Below are 20,310 nucleotides of genomic sequence, written 5' to 3' on the forward strand. Positions count from 1 at the left end.
GTAATTGAGAAATTTAATATACTGCACTTAAAATATTATACTTAAGTTTTACCTATAATAAATAATAGCCAAGATAAGACAATTGTCAATTCTAAAAGATAACGTAGGCAAAGTTAAATAAACATATAAAACTTGCCTTCTCTTTTCCTTTTCACTAATTATATCACCAAAGTTTTAAGAATTTTAAAAAAATTACTCTAGTTAATATTTTTATCACTAAAAAGCTTCTAACATTTTCAAAGAGATTTTTCAAAAAAAAAAAAATTAAACCATTCATCAGAATTTTTTTATTTTTATAAAACTTGAAAATTGTGAAAAGATTCACTATCTATTTTAAACTATTCTAATATATATTCTATTTTATTTTTCTTATTTTTATATGATGCATTCACTTTCACGGACTGTTTCCATTTTATTTTTCTATATTTAAAAATTAATCCTTATAAAATAATTGTAAGTTTCATACATTTCCAAAATTTCCAACCTCGGAGATCTGTTTGTGTTTGGTGGTGCTTTGTTTTTCTTTCGGAATTTCGTACAAAAATAATTGGGTTATGAGTATGCACGTGTCTACGTACGAATCACGCTGTTACATGCATGTAAAATACACGTCATCCTGGTCATTCCAGGATTGGACAATACCTCACACGTGCATGGGGAGTTTGCACGTGCGATTGACCAATAGAGCCTCACTCAGCAAATTTTCAATAGGGACAATCAAACACACAACACAGTTTTATTGACACAAATGCTAAATAGCAATAGGGGGGTGTTTGGGTCCCACTCCTACCTGTTATAGGGACAGTCTTTTGTATAAACACAAACAAACAAGACATCACATGTGAGAGAGAGAGAGAGAGAGATAGCACTCCTACCGAGTATTTCTCGCGTTTGGCAAAGTCTGGCCAGCAAAGCTAAAAGAGTAGCAACCAATTTGTTCACCACGTATTTCGAAATTGAGGTGTATTTATGTCAAACATGGAGGCTTTTTGTGAAGCTAGATTAGATTAGATTCTTTTGTTGAAATCATGCTCCATATTATATACTATATTATTATTATCAACACAAGAAAGAAATATTTGAGCTTACTTTTTGGTTGGTGACATCTAGTAGATCAATGATCATTCTTTCTCCCCCAAAAAAATTTAAAATTTTGAATATAATGGCATTGGAAATATAAGTGTTACTAGTAGATTAGCAACAACAACAAAATCTACTAATAGATTTTTTTTTTTTTTTTTTTTGAGAATACAAATCTACTAATAGATTAGCATTATAAAAAAGACAACTACTAGATTAGGAAGCTATGCAATATCTATTCCAAAATAATGACTCACATATCCAAAGTCTTTCAAAATGGAAATACGAAAGTATTTAAAAATTTAAGACATTCATACTATAATAAATCATTATTTTTTATCATTACTTTAAGAAATATATACCAATGGAATTCCTTTTTGTGTTTGTAAGATTCAAACTTAGGTGAATTATTCTATGACATAAGTTTTTGTCAATTAAAGTAACTAGAACCTATTATTTCTTTTCTTTTTTTTTCTTTTTTTTTTTTTTTTTTTTGTTTATACCATTTAAGGAGTTCAAAAACTACTAACATTATGATAAAGGGGTTATGCCAAGAAAACTTTATTGAATAAGCTTAGTGTAGGGTGAGAGTTTGGAAAAGAGAGGGAAATGTAACAAGGACTTCAACACAAATCGAATAGTGACGAATCCTTGAAATCTAATAGTTACCCTTTAAAAAACAAACAAACAAATAAGCCTTAGTTCAACTTTTACCAACCCCAAAATTGGTCAAGGAGCTCTAATGGTTTGTCAATAGATTGGTGGGATAATGAGAAATAAGAATAGCTAAGTAATAATACAAGAGGTTGTTTACCTTTACTAATGAAGGGTATTTATAACCTTAAAGTTAGGCAATACACCTACCACTTGGTCATCCCCTCAGGTCAACTAAGGGGTGTGTGCATAGTTTTAAAATTTGGGAAGGTCAAATATCCCAAAATAGGTACAATTCCCAGTTTTTGCAGGTTGAATTGGCAACTTCCAATTTTCCCTGTTTTTATTGAACCGATCCCAAGTTCAATTCACAGTTCAACTAGTCGGTCCAGTCCGTTTTCAAAACATTGGGTGTGTGTTAGGGTAGTATCCCTAATCACCCTAAAACTAGGTAGTAGGCATGCTATCTAATTGTCCTCTTAGGCTGACAGGGGCAATGTGTGTCAAGGTAACAATCCTAATCACCCTAAAAGTAGACAATAAACTTGCTAACTAGTCACCCTTAAGTTGACTGAGGGAACGCATTTGGGACAGGTCTATCATTAAATGCAACCATCAATAGTTAAGGTACAATAAATAATGATGTGAAGATGGTCAATTCCGAACAATTTTTTTAAGGATGGCAATATTGGCAACCGACTAGAAGGAATGAATCTATAGGCCGACAACCATATCATCTCGAGTTGGGTGACTATTGTGTTTTTTTGTGCTCGATTATTTATCCATTGTGTTCAATCATGCTTCTGGGTCTTCAGTCGACTACTCAGTCAATCCTTGGTTATCGGTCAAATGCTCAACCACTGTGATCGAACATTGTATCTTGCCATAATCCTCGATCAAATTGTATTTATTTTGAGCCGTAGGCCTAAGTCCCCACAATTACAATAATCCAAGAAAAAATTGACATTACCTTTGATTAAGATTGATATATACTCGTACTTCATAAAGTGACAAATAATCAAAAGATGTATTAAGCCTTTAGCATCCTTATTGTACAAAAAGTATAGTGTTATCCTAGGGGGTTTTCCTTGGAATTGGAAATATATAAGGAGAGTATATTGAATAATTGATTGATCAATGTGCTACCAAAAAAAAAAAAGGAAAATGATGAGACCTGCCGCTGAGTCACGAGAGAGCCCGCCGGCATGGTACTGGTTTAGAACTACGCCTATTGGGGGATCTATCTATCTCTTTGTCTTTTGGGTCCACACTTCACCCCCACCCCTCTTTCGGTTGCACATCACGGGGTCCCAATAAATGCCTCTTCATTCACATGGGCAATGAATGAATAAATGTGAAAGAGAGATAGAGAGAGAGGGTAACTTTTCTTAGTGGTGGTGGTGGTGTTTTTGATGGGATTGAAGCCAATGTATAGTGAAGTGTATTTTGTGCATGGAATGAGGCGTAAAGTGTCCTCATGTCCTCTACCTTTACCTTTTTCTTTTTTCTTTTTTTAAGTAACAAACATAGATATATATACTATATGTTAATTTAATAATGTGCATACATTTATGTGTAAAGGGTTTTATGGGTTTGTCTTTTCAGGGTTTTGTTTGGTAGGTTGGACTTGGATCAGATAATTCTCATATCCAAAGTGGATATGTTTGCAAGTGTAGTGAGAGAAAAAGATTTTATGTGTTTTGAAAGACAAAAATACTCCCTCTTGTGGGCTGTGGCCCCCATATCTTATGATTTTTAGCAACCACGTTTCTGTCTTTGCTTCCACTAAGAACATAGACCCATTTTTTTCTTTCAAACTAAAGCTTTCCCATGAGTGCAATTTTTGTGTGTTTATATTGTACAACTTCAACTTGGTACTACTGTGATAGTCCAACCTAGCCAGTCCCCATCAGAATTTATGTACATTCGACTGGTTGAAGTATTAGTCTGTCTTTCTCACATCAATCATAGCTATAGTGAGAGGTGTGTGTGTAGTTGGTGGTCTTATTATGAGATAAGCATATTGGTCATATGGTATACTGTATACATTGACTGTTTGGTGAATCAACATGTTTTGTTGCCATGCAAATGGATCAACTTGTTTTATATGTTTACTTCGATGCCATGTAAATAAACTGGATGTTGTTGCACGTAAGTGTCAGCACCGGCTACTAAATTTTGTTTGCATGAAGATGGTACAGTGAGCTATTTTGATCATGGCTGCATAGAATGCTGAAATAAAGGACAAATCGTCCTTCATTTTACTGCGGGCACAATGAAATCGCAGGAATGGCAACAAATTTTAATAAATTAAATGTGGACACAAATAGTAGTGAAGTGTGGGGTACAAGAAGATTACGGTGATTATGGCCAAGAACGGTTGGTCGGGCTCAACGTTGATCTCCCCTACCTATAAAATAATGTGGTGTGGGGGGTATTTATTTATTTTAAATAATAAAGATTATTAACTAATAAGTTCATGTGGTTAATTGTTTTATTCAACTTCTAACATATTTAGATTATCAGTTTGTAAAGTGGTTGTAATGGAAGAGGTGTTACCTCTAATAGCACTATTGTGGTAAGTGAATATACCATGAAAAAAAAACCCCTTCATTTTCTTTGATATTAATTTCATTGTCATTTTGAGAATGTCTCTACTTTTTGTCGTATATCTTATTCATATAAAGTTCGTTTGGTTAGCATTTTTGAAGTTTAAAACACGTTTTTAAAACCTAAAACTTTGTTTTGCAACAACAAATCTTAATAGCTTTTTTTAAAAATACTTGTTTTAAACCAAAAACACTGTTTTGCAACAACTTATACAAATGCACACATAGTTAATCTCAATTTTTTTTTTTAAAGCTAAGAAATTGGTTGGCTTTTCTTGAAATTTCCAACAAAAACATCCACAATTCAAATCCTCTCACCCTCAATTATTGGATTAGGAGCGAGGGTTATACGAATAAAACCAATAATTATCACATATATGAAATATATATGTCTCTCTTATAATGTGTGGATTCTGCATTCGTGTGTAACTCACACCTATAGCATTGATGCATGTGTCTGAATTCACATTAAGCTATTACCCAAGAAAATATAAAATAAAACTCAGACTAGCTATTAGAGGTTTCCTATCTGAAGCCTAGCAGTCATCTTGTGTCAATTTTTTACCCATTGATGACATGGAAAGGAGCAGATTAGTACTGTTCAAAGCATGCAAACAGAAGATTAGGATGATAACACTTTTGGATCTTAAGGGGGCAATATTTTAGGTTTGTTTTCTGTTCTTTTGTGAGGAACTGAAGATTCGGTAGTCAGACTAATGGTTTGTCTCTCCAAGGCTTTGTGCAGTGAGAATGAGCTTTCTTTCCTTTCTTTATTTTTTTTGTCATTTTCTCAATGAAAAGAACAAGTGAAATTTCAGTCTTTCAGTATTTAAAAATTAAAACCTAAAATAATAATAATAATAATAATAATAATATTTTTTTTTTTTTTTGTCATTTTCTCAATGAAAAGAACAAGTGAAATTTCAGTCTTTCAGTATTTAAAAATTAATAATAATAATAAAAATTTAAAAAAAAAATAATAATAATAAAGAACCTTAATAATACTTGACAATGATAAAATGACTGCAGTGATATGGTAGTTCAATGCTACCTCACTAGATATTTATTTTTTATTTGATTATGGTAAATGATCATGTCATTAAATCTTCATCATATTCTTCACATAAAATCACTAATAGTTTATCTCTTAACCTCATCATTATTATTATTATTAATTTTGGTACTATACCAATTAGTCTGTTGGTAGATTCTAGGGACTGTACAAGACAGGAGAAGGTCACATAATGTGGGTGTTACACATCCTATAAAACCTACATATCATGAGAAAGATATTACATAAATTGGATGTATAAGATAACTATGAGTGCAGAAGATCTAAAATTAATTTTTGTTTTCACATTAATGGGACTTTATGATGGTTCAAAAGAGTTATCATGTTTTGGAAATTGATTATTAAAACTGGAAAGTGGGGGAAAAAAGAATTCATAAATAAAGTTACACTTACATGTGATGCATGGGCGGTGCGATACCTATTCAATAGAGCTCCAATAAACAATCACACCAGATTTATTGAAGGGGATTAATGGAAGACATGGGAAAAATTATTTTGACAATAAATTTAGTGATACACAAATTTGTGTAATTGCTAATATATTAGCTTGTGATTTGTTCATTACAAAAATGATATATCAGTGATGGGTTAACAAGAAATTGATATTGTTCTAAACACAGATGGGTCATTATAAAAAATGTTCTTATTTAAGCAATTAGTCTAATAATACAAGAATTTTCATAGCTGTTATGACAATTGCTGAGTTGACAAATTATGATTAGTATATAAAAAAAAATGATGTTAATAATGATTCTATGTGAAGGTGAGCACACTTATTATCACTATCAACTTAGCAAGTGTATAAGTGAAATTCAGATGTAATGGCATTCTTTATAGTGCCTCATATCTATAGTTTTGAATTCCACCGCCACTGCTCTTCTCTCGTTATTGACCTTTAAGAGGATTCAACTAAAAAAAGAAAGAAGTAAAAAAATAAAAAATAAAATAAAAAAGTTCTCAAACAGGGTCTCGGTTATATCAAATTCTAAATTTACCGTACAGACTTTACTACAGCTATGTGAGGAAGAGAAGATGACATTTTCTGTAGAGAAGATGACATCTTCTGTGAAGAAGACCCTTTCTCAGTAAATTATTTTATTTTGAGGAACCTTTTTCTCAGTAAATTATGAAAGATAATGTTACTTAGCTTGGAACAGATACAGCTATATTGTGCTAATCAAAATAATGCAAAAGATAAACATGCGCATCCATAGATTCCACAAATTTCGCTAAAGCCATTATATATCGAATAATGTTGTCTTATAATACGCCTAGATCATTATTGTCCATAATTACTCAAACCATTTTCCACACATAAAGTTATTCTCATTCATAAATAGTTCTAATTAGCTGTTCAAGAAAAAAAACGTTCTAATTAGAGTAATCTTTTTTTTCCCTTTCATTATTTTATGAACAAAACTATAGGGAAGAATATCAGTATGCAAATACATGTCTAATTAGTCTATAACTGTGAAAAGAAAAAGAAAAGAAACAAAGGCATAAAAGCAAGGTCATCATTACATGAGAAAAATGAATGCAAAAGGACAAGCTAATTGAGTCCCTTTACCCCACACACATACAGAACATATAAATCAGAGGCTTTTTGTTTTTCCAATTTAAAACAGTGAATAAAATGATAGCTCACCTTAAAGAAAGCCTCCGTTTTGGACCCAACATGCCAGTGCACAACTTCATTCGCATTTTTTGCCCTCCATTATTATGATTGAGGTGTATTATTTTTGACACCATTTGTATGAGATACACATCTTAATCATGCCTAAGAAAAGTTTTCAGTGCATGTGTGCAACAATAGCCAATATTCACTATACATATACCAAATCACACCACATGGCAACTTTTAAACCACATGATCTTGAATATACAACATTTTTTTTTCTTATAATAATTATCTTATACATTCATCATATACAACATTCTTCTCACAACGCAAAGTTATGAGGAAAAGTTTTTAGTGCATGCGTGTGTGCAACAATAGACAATGTTCTCTATATGTGCCAAAATCACACCATATGTCATCTTTTGAACCAATTGATCCAGGATAATAGCACTCCGTTTACATTAATTATCTTATGCATTTGAGATATTCATCTTTCTCAAATTATGTGATTTGCATAGTTCTTTAAAGCCCGCATGCTTTGAAAGAGATGGAACATATCCTGGACACATAAAGATACATTTTTATCCTATTGATACCATCCACCGAGTGAGCTAATTATCATATTTGATATAGTTTCAATCATTCTAGCATCTGATTTGAGGGTTTTTATTTTTTATTTTTAATGGGCCTTTAGTTTGACCCCAAGGACCCTATGAGCCAAATCGTAGCGTCTAAAATGGCCTAATAATTAGATAAATTTTTCGGCAATACGAACACAAATGAGATAGGTCTATCATGGGCCACTAATAGCAGTCATAAATTCCTCAGGGCAAAACCTATCATAGGCTTTAAAATAACTACATAATAATCATATTAGTAGACTGAAAGAATCCCAAGAAAGAATATAGAGTTTGGCATGTTACTAAAGCAAAGACAAAGGCAAAGAAGCATACAAGAGGGTAATTCTAGACATACCTTCTTAGGGATTTAGTAAAATATTCCCAAAGAGATCTTCGGTGTGGTTATTCTAAGCGAATACAGAGCTTGGCATGCCTTGAAAGTTGGCCAAAAAACATAAAGAGCTTAGCCTATAGTTTTATATTAAAAAATAAAAATAAAAAACTGCATGAAAATCATCAGTAAGAATGAATTTTAAAGGTGAAGGGATAGGAAAAAGAAAAGATGGTCCTTCCTTTTTATCTCTTTTTTTATGCTAAAGCGGAGAGACTGATGAATTGTGCTTGGAAAGGATGTACATGAAAGAAAAAAGTTTTCCCACAAGAAAGATCCAAATATTTATTTTTTCTTTTTGGCAAATTTCTTTTACACATGGATCCCAGCCTGTTTGATTTCAGTGCTACTTAGAAGTTAGACCTTCTTCTTTTTACCCTTTTTTCATTGGTTGAAGTGCTACATGTTTCTTCTTCTTCTTCTTTATTTGTGTATATTTATTCTGGGCCTGTAAGTGCTAGAAGATAATGACTATTCATTTATCAAATATTAAGGTCCAACTTTAGGTCTTGATGGGCCTCATATGGACCCAAAAAAACTGAAAATATGATCAGGGCCAGATTAGTTGCAACAAGGTTCATGATGCATTTATAGACCCAAGCAAATCAACTAGGCTACCCATCCTGATTTATAATTTATGAGCCGAACTAGAAACAACCTTTATCTGAAGTTCTGAAGCCTCTGCCCCTTTACCTCTCTCTCTCTTCCTCCTCAGTAAATCTAGGTTTTTGTCAAGTGCGGGAAATGGAAGATCCTTATTCTGTCAGTAGTCCCAGAAGAATTCTGAGTCTGTCAAGGAAGAGAAGGGCAACTGTTTCCTCTTTGGATGCAGATGAGAGGACATCTGGTTTTGGAGTTTCTGGAGAGCATGGTCCCAAGCCATCAGAAGTCTATGGGTTTGTAGGTTCCATTTCAACTGTTGTCGCTACAGTCATTTTCTTTGTATGGGCATATCTTCCAGATTCTTGGCTACATTCCATTGGAATCTTTTACTATCCCAACAAGCATTGGGCATTGGCAGTGCCTGCTTATTTTATGGTGACAGTAGTATTGGCATTGGGATTCTACATTGGCCTTAACTTCATGTCCACTCCTCCTCCGACTTCCTTCAACACGGTGTTTGATGAATTCAGCAGAGACCCATTGAGCTCTGTTCCTTCAGTGGATGGAGATGAGCTGCCCATTGAGTCTATGTCCGATATCGGCATCGATAAAGTTAATGAGCTCATGTTTAATAATGTAAATTGACATTCCACATTTTGTGGAAGAAATGTATACTGTTCTTCTATTGAATATTTACACGGGTGACTATTTCTTTTTCCACATCTATCTAGGCTGCGATGCCTATTCATCAATTGCTTTGTAAACATACATGTTAATTACTATTAAGGTTCTTCCTCAGCATTTCAACGACTTTTAGTGATAGACTCTCTGCCAATGTTCCTAAGAAAGGCTCAAATCCTGAAAGATCCAATCTATTTCCACATGAATCGTTGTTCCTACATTGCACCAATCTGGCGACTGTATCGACTTTCTCTGCAATTGATGGAAGTAGTTTAGCTGCCTCATCGTATAACTCAGTTTCAGTTCCTCCTAAGAACTCTTCACTAGAACCCAAAGTTCCTAAGTCTGAAAATACATGAACTGCGCTCTCAGCTGCAGCATTTAAACTGAGCAGTGCTTCCTTGCTTCTAATAATTCTTTCCTGTACGTCACTTCCTTTGGAAGTACATTTCTTCTGGTCTGTGCCTTTTGTAAAATTTATTTTTATTGGACTTCCTGTACCAGGGCATTTGATTAATTTACTTTGAGAAAAAGTGCAACTTGGGCTCAGCAAGCTCTGGTCTGAGTTCTTCGGGTCCTGCAGTTAGCACCATAGCAGCAAGATCTAAGAATGACAATCCATATTTGTCTTTTTCAAGTAATATAACAAAGCTCTCAGAAAACAACATGTAGGGTAACATCATACAGCTTCGAAATTTAAAAGTGCCTTCAAGACAGATTAGGTAAAACAATAAACCTAGGTTATACTAGATCACAACCACTAACTGATAAGGATAAATAAAACTCATGTTACCCAAACCAAGCTATTTCTTTTTTGATAAGTGAAAATCAAGCTATTTCAATGAACAAGTTTTGACACGCTTAATATGAATCCTTTATCTCTATCTCTGGCATCCTCCAAAATGCATCCTGATGATACATGGTCATGATACAGGCAGACCTTTTTTTTTAACATACTAATCAAAAACGGAATAGACCTCTCTATACCTACCATTTTCTCTTCTTCCAAGATATGGAATACTGGATCCTCCTGTGTGACACGAGTTGCAGTTTCTTCCCTGTGGTTCAAAGTTTTACCAGCCAAATCTCGAACTGGCGTGCCAAAAAGTTTCTTGCAGTCACCAATATAATCCCGCTTCACAACATATCTAGCAGAATACCTTCTCTTCACTGAGGATTTCTTTCTTTCTATCTGTGTAAAAGACATAGATGCTAGACATCAATATAATACTCCATATCACAATTATCTGGAGTCAACTTTAAGGTTTTTTTTTCCCAACTGGGCCTTTCAACTCTATTCAGATCTACATTTTCTGCTAAATTCCTTTCACGCTTGTTTTATAGCAGATCATATCTTGACCGTCATGACTCCCAAGTTTTCATGAATACAAGTAGAGGTAAATAGAAAAAGAAGTTTCTGAAAATAATCTGTCTTCTTCAGACAAATAATTTTTTTCTCACTATTTACTTGTACGATTTAGTTGAGTTAAAGGCTAATGCTAACAATTGAGAATTGCTCTCCACTTTTCAACTCTTGAACTGGAGCTGAAACTCGACCTATGATAGAAACTAGAATATAAAAATTGTATAAATTTCTCTCATGTTTATAAGTAATGGCTTAAGACAAATTATTGCCTGAAGGTATGGAGTTCTATAACCCTACCCTACCCCAATTCCTCAACCAAAGGAAAGGTCGTGCCCAATGCACAAAGCTTTCACTTTTGCAGGATTTGACAGAGATGATTGGTAGGTAGCCTTAACCCCCAATGTTTTTAGAAGAGATTGATTCCCAAACTCGAACCCGAGACCTATCACTTTTAGTGGAAGGTACTTGCTATTGCACCAAGGCCTGACCTCTTCCCCAACCAAAGGAAAGGTCAGGCATTTTTTTGGCAAATAGGAAAGGTCAGAATTACATATTATTACATGCAAAATTACTAACCTTATGTGTTGTTGATAAACTTCCAAAGTGTTGTCTGAACAGATCACTGTCTTCAGACTTTATCTGGCTGGTGATAACATCTGTGTCCGCTACCATCTCACTTCCATTTTTAACTGAATGCAACTGCTCTGCCACATTACAAGTAACTGCCTCATGGCATTCACTTGTATTGTGCATGCCAAGTTGATCACTATGCTCAAAAGAGCACAGACCATTACTTGGTATATCAGCTGGATCTTGTTCTGCAAGAAGCCAAGATTCACAAGAGAAAAAAAGAGCCATCAATGGAGTACTATCATTATAATCTCTATCTACAGTCTTGCATCCAATACTTGGTTAAAATTGCAATTCCAATTTCCAAATCAGAAACTGCCATGTCAATGTTAAAGAAAAACTAGAACAACCATAAGGGGTTATTTAACAGGGTTATCATGTGAATATAAGGGTTTGGCCTTACTCAAATATGGGGAAGACAGTGACATCCTTTTGTCTACTAAAGTCTGCATCTCTGGGGAGTTAAGTACATCCATACATACAGTATAAATAGAGAGCCAACGTTTGTCCATGGCAAAGCTACTGAAATTCAAAAGTAACACCATGAGTGTGAAAAACAGTCCTTAACATTCAGAAGACAGATATAGTCCATTGCATGCTGACCTAAGAGTTTCTTGAGGCATTGGTGAACTTTTACTGTTGCTAGTATTGGGAGAACTTTTGGACAAACTACTGATGCATGACTCATTGCCTCCTGTATCATGATTAGTAGAAATTTTAACTTCAGGGGACACAGAGGCATATCGGTGGCTATCACCAACTGGAGAGGAATGTTTCTGGTCTACTTGCTATGTTGTGGAGGGAAGCATGACATAACAGGAAGAAAATCAGAACAAAATAAATACATAACTTACTGGAGGATCAAGTGCACAGAAAGGAATAAAAGAAACAGAAGTTTGGAGGTTCTGAGAAGTCAGAAAATTGTATATACAAACACCTGGGATAAAGTGAAGTTAGGATTCAGAGGAACAATATCAGAGCTTGTTACTTTGTCCTGTGCCCATCTTGGAAGTCTGGAAACACTAAATTTAAATGCTGAGGCCTCTTGAGGCTCCCCATGTTGATAACGTCTTTTCCGTCCTGCTTGGTTGGAGTTCCCCAGCAACAGTGCATCTTCACAATTGATTCCGCATTGCTGGTCTTCCTCTTCTAAAAACAATAGTTGACTAAAAGCTGCTGGCTGAGCCAAGCTTGATAAAGACAATGGACCTAAATTTTCATGCATTCTCTGCAGCATCCTAGAAGACAAAGAAGCAGGCACTTTCCATACAAAAATACAACCATCACCACCTACCTGAATGCATCTGTTAAAGTTAGAAGTGCATATATGGTGAAAAATGAAAAGATAGAGGATCAGCTTCTTCACTTTTGAAATTTTAAATATTTTTAAGTGGTAATTAACACAAAAAAAGGTGCAAATCTAGTACATGGAATATATACAAGAGAAATAGCCAAAAGGAAAAGACTAACATTTAAAATTTATAAGATCAAAAAACTCCATAAATTTGAAAAAGAAAAACATCTTGTATCCATCACCTAATCATAGAGAGAAAGCAAGAATAGAAACTTCAACTTCAGCACAGACGATTCACAAGCCCTCAAAATTCCTTGCAATCTAAAAAACAACATGATGCACAAGGAATCTACCATCCAAATTCACCACTTCAATATCTTCTGAAATACCCTTTTTAACATGCCAACAAATGAACCACTGTTTTAGGCATATTTGGTGAAACCCAAACAGGACAAACACCAATGACCACAATTGAAAATAAAAATAATTATCATTAAAAAAGGGGGCTAAACAATAATGCAAAGACTAGTTTGCATAGGATGCTAAAGTTTTCTGTACCCCATTTGAACATTGATATGAAGAGTATGTGAGCAGGAGAGATTTTGAGCTAGGAAGTACAAAAGCTTCACTTAGCAATAGCAACATAGCTCATGTAATCAGAAATGATATTGAAACATAACAGAAACTCACAGAAATTATATGCTTGCAATCAGCTAAGAAGATGACACCAGTTATAACTTCACCATGTCCCATGGCTTGTGTGACGTTCTCTCCACTAATAAAGTCATATACGGAGATAGACTTGTTAGAGTAGGAACAAACCAGGTAGCTGCAGCTTGGGTCCATAGTAACCTGTAAATATCACTAGGTCTCATTATAAGGCCATAATGGTGATCTAATGCTTTGCTGACAATGGAGATATCTCACCTTGATTGGGTCTCCAAAATCTTTATCTTGCCTGAATGATTTTATTAGCTTCCCAGCAGCAATGTCAAATATGTTTATCTTCTTATCCTATAAAAAAAATAAATAAATAAATCATTGATTCCAAATACTGGCATTCAATGCTTATCAAGAATCTACTAGCATATTATCAGGTCAATGAAGCCAATGAGATACAGCTTAACTGGCAATAATAATGGGATAAAGGGTGAGTATAATATATATATATATATATATATTATTATCAGGTCAGTTAACCAGATGAAATATCATTTACATGACCAACTAGGGACAAGTTTGATCGATAGCTCTGGATGTTGAAAGGGGAAGCCCTTCTAGGACTATTTTAATTTAATTAACATACTACAAAATATATTTGCAGTTTTACCTGCCCAACTGTAACAACCATCTCCATCGTTGCATCTACAGCCATGTCATACACAGTTCCATTAGATGCCATTTGATGATGACGACGTGAAATTCTATGACCACTACCAGTTGTAGCAACATCACGGAACACTAGAGACCTGTATGAGGGAAACAGTTATGATAGACATAAAAAAGGCATTGAGATGCTGCCTTTTTTTTAGGGGGGGGTGGTGGGGGGGGTGGTTGTGGAGTGTGTTTAAGTTCCACCTTGATGATATTAATTTCTCAAAACTTAAGAAATAACAAGCATTTCATTGGCCCCAAAAGGGGAATCTAGAGCATAAACAACAATTCCAAATGGTATCATAAAAACAACAAAAAATGAAAAACCACATCATTTATTGAATTTTTGGAATGATAAAATACATGCAACAAAGTAGAGCCATTTAAAATTCCTTACAAAACACGACAAGCTAGATTTTAATGAATTTGAGGAAAAAAAATTTTAATTTCATGCCATTTATTTCAGGCCCCTCTTTATAACCATTTCAATGTGTCGCTTACTAATGCTTCGATAATGCTTAATAAATAAATAATTGTAGCACATACCTATCAGCACTGCAACTGAGAAGTTTACAGCCATTGCAGACAATCTTTACAGAAGTCACTGCAGCTGAATGATCATCAATACTTTCAATAAGATCGAAATTCCTGATACGAAGGGAAGCTGATTAGCAAACACATCCAACAAACTAGAAATGGCTAAAAGTCATGAAGTCAAACCTATTGACATCATAAAGATGGATCATTCGATCGCGGCCCCCTGATGCAAGGAAGGACTGGCTATCCACGGCTTCTTCAGAATTAGCCTCCTTTTTACTTGATAAGCTAAAGCTCAATGAGAGGATCTCTGCATCATGAGCACCCTGCCAAAATTTCCAAAAATTTAATATTCTAAGATACATAGGACCTAAACACTTGTCAGAAAGCATAACCTTGGTCCTCATGTTGCATTGCTTTTGCACAAACATTTCAAAACTAAATGTAGGTGAATGCATTTACCTGAAAGCATGAATAATCAGAAGTTTGTAGGTTATAGATATGAAGGTTTCCCTCACAATCACCAGCACTGAGGTACTTGCCATCTGAACTAACTGCCAATGACCGAAATCCTTGAGTGCTAACACCCACCTCAACAGTATCACGTTCAAAAATCCCAGCACTGACTACAGCAAGAAATGTGAAGCAAAATTCAGCAAGGTAAAAGTAAAATTCAGTTCCAAAAGAAATTAATAAAACTAGTCTTTGGCATTAAAGGTTTAAAATATCTGCACATCTGTATGTGTATGATTGTAAAATGTATGTGCAGGCCTCACAAAGATGAAACTCACCTAAATGTGTTGCACCCGTTGTTTTAGTGTTAAGAGAATGGAGGTTTGTATCATCTTCTGACAAATCAGGTTGCAAAGCTAGATCCCATAACCTAATAGTACCATCTGCTGAGCAAGTCGCAAAAGAAACTCCACCAGAACAACCTCTAGCAACACATGCAAGAGATGGATCATGCATGTTTTCACAACAGAGACTCTTGATATCCCATATGCACGCAGAATGTGAAACTAGCACACAACAACGGGTTGCCTAGAAAGATATAGAAAGGTTCTTTTAGCAGCAAGCATGATCTGTGTGTAACCCCAAAAAAAACTTTGGGACTAGAACTTGAGCATCAAGAAATCCGCAAGAAATATAAACAGGAAATTTTTTTCAAGGTGACTTTGTATAACAAATGAAAATCAAATGGAACTTACAACCAAATCTTAACAAAGCAGTCACCTGATTCACATCATGAATGTCCCATATATAGAGACAACGATCTTCGTAAATAACAACTGGCAAAGCAAAAACATCAAATATATTATGGTGCAAGTACAGGTGAAATCTCTTGATCAAGATGTTTAAATGCTCACCAAGTTTTTCTGAAGTTGAAAACTGACAAGCGATTGCATCTGGAAGAGAAGGTGAAACTTGATCAACCTTTTCAGCAGCTTTAGTATTGCAAACTATATCACTTTCTCCATGAATTTTTTTGGCCTTTGAATATATCACACTTCCTGCATATGTGAGAGTATCACTGGCAAAGAGTTGTACAATTCCGTTACTGCATGCACAAGCAACTAGCATGTTTGATGCTGATAGTGCAAAACCTTTTCCAACCTGAAAATTTGTGGAAAAGTTAAAGAGGCAAAATAGCACAGAATTTATTTCAATAACAAGTAATGAGAGTTTTCACCCAGTGCAGGTTGGTCATATGATACAAACTTCTACCAACAACACTCTTCTGGTTGTCACTTTACCCTTTTTGGATGTAGCTTTGTGCTGGCATCCTAAATTCCTAATATGAATGAAGTTTCAATTCCATAGACATTACCCTTGCAAGAACCTTTTATTTTTGGGATAAAACTGTGCTCTATTTTTCAAAGGTTTGAAAAAACCTTTGCTGAGACAACAGGGAAATTATAAGGCTGTCTAGTTGTTAATTTAGAACAGTTTCCAACGGGGGACTTCTTAAGTCCATCTAAACCAGCAAACCATATAGCCTAGTTCTAGAAATAATTCCACTTTGCTGAGACACAAATTGGCACACTAAAATCTGTCCCTAAAAAAGAAGGGGATAAGCAGCCAAATATACCTTTAAATCAACTGACTTCCTCACTGACAATCCAGAATGTATGAGGCAAAGAACACCTGTAAACAAAGGAAAGGAATAGGAGTCATGGATCATACCTCAAAAACTCAAATGTATCAAAAATCTTAGATTGAATCTGAAGCAAATCCAACCTGTATCTGTCAATGCATAGATTGGAAAAAGGTTACCAGTCTGTTCACTGTTAACATAACTACTATCATGCCCCATTTGGGATGCAACAGATACAAATGAGCTTCCTTTCTGAGGTCCAAGGTCAACAGGCTTTCCATGCAATGCCATTGACCCTGTCCCTGCATTTAAGAGACTCCGTGGAGATGATCCAACTGTCCAGAACTTCAAGTGCTTCTTCCCAGCAGTAACAATAAGTTTTGCATCTGACGAGAAGTTAACAGACGAGACAGCAGTACAAGATGAACTTGCTTTAAGCTTAGTAACCAACATCCCACTTCGCCAATCCCAAAGGTATATGTATCCTCCAACAGATACCAGATGTTTCCCTTGGAAAGAAAATTAAAACAGAAAAAAGGAAAAGAGAGAAAACGATTCAAGACATAAGTAAAATACAACTAGTAAAGAGCAGAAAGTAGTAGCATAGGAGATAAACCAAGTGTAGATTGATTGTGACTAACCATCAGGTGAGAAAGCAATGCATGCAACCCCATATAGATGACCTTTCAATTCAGACACCAACGCCAGCGTAGCACAGTCCCACACTAGCACTGCAGGCTGAGGCCCTGACTGCAGAACCATATTAGAAGCATACAAGTACAGAACATCATAGAAGTAAGTCATATATGCTCTTCCCAAATCTATTTCATATAAATAAGCAGATAAAAGAACAAACATTTCGTAGCTATCTGAACTGTTGATTAATGACGTTAACATCTTCAAATGCCAAATATTTTTTTCCTAACCAGTACTACAATAACCCCAGTACCACTAATTCCAATAAAGATGCACCACCACTGGCCTCTCGAGTTGACCATGATTAAACTCCTCGTTTTTGGAGTGAAATCTTTGCCTCATTTGCTATTTCTTTTTCAAAAATAAATTCAAGGCTTAAATTCATTGATACCGCCTTTGAGAAATTTTAGTCACTAAACTATAATGTGATCACTTGTAGTCCCTTAGATGATGTGACCAAACTAAAAAACTGACACGTTATCACTCCATTACACATTAGAGACTAAAAGCAATGACACTAAAAACTGACACGTTATCACTCCATTACACATTAAGGACTAAACGCGATGACATTCAACTCTTTTAGAGACTAAAATCAATCAATTTTTTTTTTTTTTGAAACTAAAAGCAGTCATGTTAAGTTTGATAAGGACTAAATGCGACGACTTTAAACTTTAGAGACTAAGGCCTAATTACATACTCGTAAGCAAAATGAAACGATATCAGAAAATTTTCGATTTTGTACCTCTGCAGCCGCGACGACACGGCCATCTTTTGACATGGCAACACAGCACAAAGGCTTGGGAACTCGATGAGACACAATCAGGTGCGACTGAGTTGCCGAATCCACATTGTAAACCACCACCACACAACCCGCCACGTAGGCACATCTCGCGGTCGAGATATTCGAAGCCAATCCATTGCCATTCTTCGTCGTTAGCCCTATGATCTCTTCCAAAACCAACTGCGAAATTCAAAACCATTAGTCCTAATTTAAAAAATCGCACCGTTTTTGCATCCGAGGGAAAAAAAAAATTTTAAAATACTGAAATGTGAAAACATGAGATTCAGAATCTAGTAGTGGTCTGTATTTCAGTTTTGATTAGTTTTCTCGGGAAACAAACGGCGGGGTTTAGGGTTTAATGGTGAGGTGAATTTGAAAGAAGAAAGGTTTATAGGCTTACCTTTGAAGACGATGAATCTGGTTTCTTGAGCTTGCGAATCGGCTTCATGCTGAGAATCTGAGTGAAGAAAACCCTAATTGGAGACAAGATTGAGAGTGAGAGTGAGAGTGAGAGTGAGAGTGAGAGCTTTGGCTATATATATAAGAAGATTGTTTGAAGTTTGAAGAAGCTCTTGGCCGTTACGTTTATTTGGTACATTCAGATTATGTCGTAGTGAGTGACAGACTGAGAGTGGGGAAGCGGGAATTTGTGCAAAATGAAATCTGGGTCCCACTCGTTTGGTGGGGTCTGATTAGTGTGTAATGAATGTAGGGGTACTCGTGAGTCGTGTCGTGTTACGTGTCCTATTCAATTTTTTGATTGAAGAGAAAATAGTGAGTCCTAATTCAATTTATGATAGAAATAATATCAATCATTTTTTTGTTTGAGAATGATTTTATTTTTCTTAAAAGGAAGAAAAAAAAAAGATCAACCTTTATTTGAGAGTGTAGTCTTAGAGAAAATGTAAATTCTCTCTCTCATGTTTTGTATTTAGTTTTATGCTCCATCGATTATAATTTATCTTGTATTTTTTTAATTTTTCTTATAAAATAATTAAAGTTCAAAATAGTATATAAAAAAATTAAAACACATAACAATATAACATACCATAAATAATGGAGTATAACCAGGCCTTGTAGCCTAGTGGTACTTGGTTCTGTTGTAACCATTAGCTCGGAGGTTCTATCCCCCGCAATTACCTAGCACCAAAAAATAAAATAAAATAAAGTGCCAAAGTTCTTTGATGCATTCATGTCTAAATACCTAATATATTTCCTCTTTTTTAATATATTTAATTTATGTTGTGATAACCTCATTTAATATTTTTGGGGTGTGCATCTAACCTACTAACGTGACAAAATCAATCCAAACCAACCTATCATTGGTTTTTCATGAGTTGGTAGCTTGGGTTGGGTTGGGTTGAATTGAACTTTTATTTTAAATCTCAAGTTGGGTCAAGTTCAGGTAACTTATTTTTTGAATTCATCTTATCCAACTTGACCCACCATATATATAAGTTTATTTTATTATCTGTATTTTGATTTTATGCTTTGATAGATGTATTTTGTGAATTAGTTTTGATGAATTTATAAATATGGAATATAATTTGGGTTTGGCTTACTTCTAGTACTTTTTTAACTAGAGGTCTCATTTTATTTTAAATACACAATAGCAAATGTTAGTGAGTTTTAATCTCCACCATTTATTGTGTTAATAGGTGATGTGGCAGTTTTTTATTAAAATAAAATGAGACTTTCGGTTAAAAAAATACTTGAAATAAGCCAAATCCACATAATTTAAGCACATTACAACCCCTAAGTTTGGTTGGATATTGAATTTCTCAACCCTACAAAGTAATGTTAGATAAAAGAGAGAGAGAGAAAAAAAAATCTCCAACCCTGAGTGCCATGGGCCGTATCCCTTTTGTATTGCCCTGTTGGCTCCCACTATCATGGGCAGAGTAAACAATACTCAGTCTCCTTCGATGCGATTTGGGCTCAAAGTCAACTTAAGCCCTAGAGTACGCAAGTGTCTATAAGAAATGAATCATCATCTAGTCATAGGTCCAAGTCCAACAACCCAGGCAATGCATGAGAAAGTAATGAAAAATGAAATCTAAAGAAGACACTGAAGGTGTGGGCCAATATATATATGTAAACAGTACTGAAACTCTTTAACTCCAAGGTAATCTGTCCTAACCAATTCTTTTGAAATGCGTATAAAATATAAGTAGATTGGAAGCTTCCTACAACAACACTTATCTCC

General features: G+C 34.9%; 2 protein-coding genes across 2 annotated transcripts; one reads left to right on the forward strand and one right to left on the reverse strand.

The window, feature by feature from the left end:
- The first annotated feature begins 8,528 nt into the window (after positions 1-8,528).
- LOC112039732 (phosphatidylinositol N-acetylglucosaminyltransferase subunit P) lies at positions 8,529-9,367 on the forward strand. The gene has a single exon (XM_024072631.2). The coding sequence runs from the start codon at positions 8,789-8,791 to the stop codon at positions 9,290-9,292; it is 504 nt and encodes a 167-aa protein (XP_023928399.1). The 5' UTR covers positions 8,529-8,788; the 3' UTR covers positions 9,293-9,367.
- LOC112039731 (uncharacterized) lies at positions 9,265-18,667 on the reverse strand. The gene is made up of 20 exons (XM_024072630.2): positions 18,505-18,667; positions 18,066-18,284; positions 17,266-17,374; positions 16,768-17,133; positions 16,619-16,674; positions 15,897-16,143; positions 15,763-15,818; positions 15,321-15,570; positions 14,992-15,155; positions 14,713-14,855; positions 14,539-14,640; positions 13,949-14,087; positions 13,546-13,632; positions 13,309-13,470; positions 12,262-12,618; positions 11,928-12,112; positions 11,728-11,846; positions 11,271-11,512; positions 10,320-10,520; positions 9,265-9,905 (listed from the first exon to the last, which is right to left on the reverse strand). The coding sequence occupies exons 1-20, from the start codon at positions 18,550-18,552 to the stop codon at positions 9,420-9,422; spliced, it is 3,738 nt and encodes a 1,245-aa protein (XP_023928398.2). The 5' UTR covers positions 18,553-18,667; the 3' UTR covers positions 9,265-9,419.
- Between the last annotated feature and the right edge of the window lie 1,643 nt (positions 18,668-20,310).

This window comes from Quercus suber, unplaced genomic scaffold (assembly GCF_002906115.3).
Source record: "Quercus suber isolate HL8 unplaced genomic scaffold, Cork oak 2.0 scaffold_359, whole genome shotgun sequence".
NCBI lineage: Eukaryota > Viridiplantae > Streptophyta > Magnoliopsida > Fagales > Fagaceae > Quercus > Quercus suber.